Raw genomic sequence first — 5,377 nt, forward strand, 5'->3', positions numbered from 1 at the left:
ATCTCCCGATTCTACATATACGATTACAGAACAATAAACTATAAAAAATTAATCTACATAAAATTGAATTATCCATAAAAATTAAAATTAAAATTAAAAAAATTAAAGCTAAAATTGGCGACTATAATTTCTTCTCTCCCCTTATTTTTCTCGGTTAACCTATATTTTAGGAATTCGTCAAAAACTTCTCTCAAATCCACAACCGTAAAAAGCACAAAATCATCAAAGATCTCAAGAGATTAAGCAAATTAATATCACATTCAGTTGCGTAGAAAACAAAAGAGGAAAAATAAAAATCTAAAAACGAAAATTAAGCTCAAATTTTTCATTTCCTTTTTGGTTTTAATTTTCCGAGCGACCAAACAAAGGAAAAAGCTGTAATAGTAAAGGAGATTGAGACCGAAGATGCTTACTATTCAGGATTCATGACTGAATTGTCATTGTTGGTGGAGGATCTACGAAGAGCTTAACCAGGTTTAGACCGATCCGACAGAGAACACTAGACCAGGTTATGGCAAAGAAGAACAATTGGAATGAAACTGTGAAATGGGGAAAAGGAAAGAATAGATCAGAGGGAAGAAATGAAGAAAGTGGACGCTGACGAAACCGAAAAGTTCGATTCAAGCGTTTATATAGAGAGAGGATCGATGAGAGAGAAAAAGAAAGAGAGAGAGAGAGAGAGAGAGAGAGCTTACCAATCGATGAGGGAGCCTAAGAGGCTGGAGGTTTGTGGGTATTGTGTTGAGAGCACGGCGGCAAGAGGTTGAGAGCACGGCGGCAAGTTTGGGATCAAGAGCTAGGTTGAGAGTGAGCTGAGAGTATTTTTCAATTTAGGGTTTTTTTTTTCAATTGTGTTGAAATTTAGGGTTTTTTTCAATTTATAGCAAACCTAGAGCTGCGTTTGATTAAACGCAGCTTAAATAGATCTGGAGTTGCATTTAATCAAATGCAGCTCAATAAAGGTTCAAGCTGCATTTATTAAATGCAGCTCTGGGATATATTGAAAAAAAAAAAAAATCCCCGAATAGGTCTATAGCTGTGTTTTTAAAAATGCAGCTTAAGGCCTTTCCAGCTAAACCCAGCCTCAACATCATAAAACGCGGCTTCAGAGCTGCTCTATAGCCATGTTTAGAAAACACGACTATACGTCTAGGGGTGGAGCCTCGTTTTCCAAAAAACGCGGCTCAAATTACCCCCTGTAGTTGTGTTTTTTAAAAACGCAGCTTTTGGACGCATTTTTTGTAGTGGTATTTAAACAAATAGAAAGTCTTGTGGTTGCACAAGTAAGAAATGGATTAGGCAATAAGGGAAAAGTAACTTTTTAAGTTAAGTTTAGCTAAACTTTTGCCTAATCCCCATGCAAATGCTATAAAAGTTGAAATTTAAGAAATAGTAGACAACTAAACACTTATCTACAACTTATAGAATTATAATTTCGATTGGACTATCGATCACAAATTCTTAGGACAATGTCCTACAATTATTGAAAAGCAGCAAGGATAATAAACAGCAAGGATAATAAATCCTTTTATATATATAATTATTAAAGAGTTATACAAGCAATTTTTAGCGCCAGAGATCAAAGGCAATACAACCTTAATTCTTCAATTAAAGCATTCAAATCAGAGTATGATGATCCTCCTTCTTCAACGGCCTTCCTTGCCATCTCTCCAAGTGCCTTGGCTCTGGCCGCTTCTTCACCCACCAAAATTTGCCTCATTGCCTTCTCTATTGCTTTTGAGTTATCAACTTCTCGTTGTAAAACTGCTCAGAAGCCATAGGCCATGTGACCATGGGCATCCCTGAAGCCACACCTTCTAAGGTCGAGTTCCACCCACAATGAGTCACAAATCCTCCAACTGCTTCATGATCAAGAATCAAAACTTGGGGTGCCCAACCTCTTATAATTAATCCTTTACCTTCCATTCTTTTCTCAAATCCTTTAGGTAGCCAATCTTCCTCTTCTTTCTCATTTTTGCCTTTCCTCACAACCCAAATGAATTGTTGTTCTGAAGCCTCAAGACCCATTGCAATTTCAAAAAGCTGTGAATCACTAAAGTTTGGCATACTCCCCAAACAATATAAATAACCGAATTGGGTTTCTTTTCACAAAGCCATTTTAAACATTCATGCTCATCAATGGAAGCTTCCTTTCCCCTTTGGGCTTTATCTTCAGAATCCTTGTTGCATAGTGAAACTGGACCTATATGCCACGCCTTTCTTCCCAAAACTTTCCTGTAATGACCTGCATAAGCTGGTTCAAGCTCATAGAAGCTGTTAACAACCACCCCATAGCTTGTCAACTCTGATTCAATAGCTTCTTTAAACAACTTGGAAAAGTCTGCTTCAACTTCTTGCAAAGTGAAGTCAGGAAGTTGCATCCTTGTCAACTTTATCTCCCCTGGAAAACTAGGAATGACAAAAGGTTCAGAGTCAGAGAAAACTTTCTTGTGGGGTTCAAATACTGTCAAACTATGGGTTGCACATAGGGAAAAAAAAAACTGAACCCCTCGAAAACAAGCCTAGGAATACCAAATTTAGCTGCAACATCAGGGGCCCACTGAAAGAACATGTCGGCAACAAGGCAACCAGGGTGGTACTCTTCTAGTAGTTGCTCGAGTGGTTGTTGGAGCATTTTAGTGGCTTTGATAAATTTGTGAGACATATCTAGGGAAGTCACTGAGTCAATATTCTCACATCCTTCAGGCAGGCCAGCCTCTACAGCTGGGAACTTGATGATTTGGATATCAATGTCGGTGCCACGCATTTTGGAGAATAATGGCACGTTGCGAGGAGTAGTGACAATCGTTGCCTTCACACCTCGCGCTGCAAAAAGCTTGGCCGTGTCCATCATTGGTATCAGGTGGCCATAGCCCATCAAAGGGAAGAAGAATATGTGAAGCTGGCGACTTTTGCTACCCATAACACCCAGAACAAGCGGAAATGGAGAGGTTATTAGGCTAGGCTATATTTTTCAGAGTCGGTATGAGAAATTTGTTAGACACGAAACATTGTTATATAATTGTTTATAGTAGCCCACAAGGACTTGAGAAAGAATAAGACCCTGTTTGGTTTGGAGGTCACTTATCACTCAAACTCCTAACTCAATTCTTATAACTCTAACTCAAATAAACCCATAACTCTGTCTAGTGGGTCGTTTCGGTGGAATATCCCAATGGGTTTTCCAATTCAAAAACTCAGCTTCATGATCAAACTTATAAAATGAGAACCAGCTTCGGCAAATTTAAAATAAAAAAAAAAAAAAATCGAGTTCCATGTAAAGTATTCAAGTTCATGGAACTCGAGTTCCACTTGAATTTTTTTAAGGAGCTCGAGTTCCATGAACTCAAGTACTTTACATGGAACTCGAGTTCCAGAATTTTTTTTTTTTTTTTAATTTTCAATTTGCTATAACTCGATTATCCAAAAATCGAGTTTTAAATTGAAACTCAATTATTAGAAAATCAAGCTTCAAAACAAGGGCATTTCCCTTAATAGTTTCAGATATAAGGCATTTTGCTAAAAAAATTTGGCAAAAAGGGCAAATGCCCGTTTTCTCCGGGCAAAGTGATATATATATATATATATATATTGTTTTAAGGAAAATACTAAACTCATAAACTATTTTACAAATTATTAATTTGGCGGGTGGTTATTAGTAACTAAAAATGTGATGTTAATAGTGGACTCATATGAGAATCAATAAGAATTTATCATATCAACAATTTGTAAAATTGTTGCAAAATAGTTTGTGCCTATAGTTGTATTCTTTTTTAAACTATGAGTGTATAGAATGCTAGAATTCAACCTCCAAAACCACAAGTAGATATTTTTTTTATTAATATTTTTATTAGGAATCACAGACATATAGATGTTTATGGGCATGATACAGTGATATATCAATTTTTGGAAAATTAGGATGTGACATAGCAAGACACGATGGTGATACATATATTAATTAATTATTAAACATATTTTTATTTATGTGTTTTATATATTCTTAAGCATTTATTTTTCATATATTGTTAAACATATATCAATTTAAGACCAATAATGAATAATAAAGTGACTCTATTACTATTAAGTGCAAGTGATGTTTATAATACAATTAATTAAAAAAAGTCTAACCCATCAAATACTAACATGACTATCATTTGTTTCTCAAAATATATATATATATATATGACCATCATTTATTTATAATCAAATCTTATAAATTTTGACATTAAAAAAAGAATTAAATTTAAAAGTTAGTAAAATAATTCCTGAAAAAAAATATATATATTTTTTGGTTGGACACACATGCAAAGTGTCCAAAGCGAGTTCCTGTTCAATACTTGTCTGACATGGACAGTGGACACATGACCCATTCTGAAGTATTCGAGAGTCAAAGCATTTTCTAAATCAAGTGTGGGACCTAAGGGACTTGCTAACAAGTGGGACAAAATATTGAGGTTGATGCACGAGAGTTGGGACATTAGCTATATATTTGTTGAAATGATGAGGTTGATGCAAATGCTTACTAGCCTTATGAAGTGATGTATATATCATCTATTATAGTAAGATAACTTAATATTAAATTTTATATATAAATAAAAGTATTCAGCTTTTTTCAAATTTTACTATTCATTTGAACATGTGCATTCCCTCATCTCACACACATTAATTTTTTTATTCAGAGACTCTAAAAAAGTTAGAGGTATGACAGTATGAGTGACACCTCAGTTGCCTCATATGCGTGGTTAAAGCAACATGCGTGTAGATCACTAGTCATCAGAATATCAAAGCTGTTGATTATGATCTTCTCCTTTCACTAACAAGAAGTTCCTCTTTAAAGTTATATATGCAAAAGTGGTTTATAATTTTTTATAAAATAATATTAGAGATATTATAAATTTTATAAATTTTATTACATAACTTTTACAATTACTAATCACAAAATAATAATTTTAACGTTTATATTAATTATGTTATTGACATGCATCCAATTTAAGAAATTAGGTAGTAAATTTGCAATACATTAAACTTTTTCAGTCCATTTTGGGTACAACCACTCTTAATCAGTTCATGTGAATCATGTGATGTTGATTCACTACAATTATTAGTAGGAATAAAAAAGTTTATGCGGATATAAATTATATATACTAATATAATATTATATAGGACATTATAGGAGTGCTCCAGAACGTGCAGGGACTGGTGTTTCTCAATCTTGGAAGGGGTAAAAAAAAAAAAAAAAGGAAGACAGGAATACTTTGGAATATTCTTCATTACGGTGTTAAATGCAACGCTCTCATTTCAGTGTCCACAAGTCGTTGTCCAATCCAGCGGTATGAAGTTATTAGGCTAGGCTATTATTTTTCAGCGTCGGTATGAG

The 5,377-nt window shown here is 34.3% G+C and overlaps 1 protein-coding gene across 1 annotated transcript; it reads right to left on the reverse strand.

Moving 5' to 3' along the window:
• Nucleotides 1-1,505: 1,505 nt before the first annotated feature.
• LOC112024399 (UDP-glucose flavonoid 3-O-glucosyltransferase 7-like) lies at nucleotides 1,506-2,938 on the reverse strand. The gene is given in 4 exon segments (XM_065759950.1): nucleotides 1,506-1,737; nucleotides 1,740-2,078; nucleotides 2,081-2,498; nucleotides 2,501-2,938. Coding segments are annotated over 4 exon segments (1,338 nt in total). The 5' UTR covers nucleotides 2,924-2,938; the 3' UTR covers nucleotides 1,506-1,579.
• Nucleotides 2,939-5,377: the final 2,439 nt, after the last annotated feature.

This window comes from Quercus suber, unplaced genomic scaffold (assembly GCF_002906115.3).
Source record: "Quercus suber isolate HL8 unplaced genomic scaffold, Cork oak 2.0 scaffold_347, whole genome shotgun sequence".
In the NCBI taxonomy this organism is placed as follows: Eukaryota; Viridiplantae; Streptophyta; class Magnoliopsida; order Fagales; family Fagaceae; genus Quercus; species Quercus suber.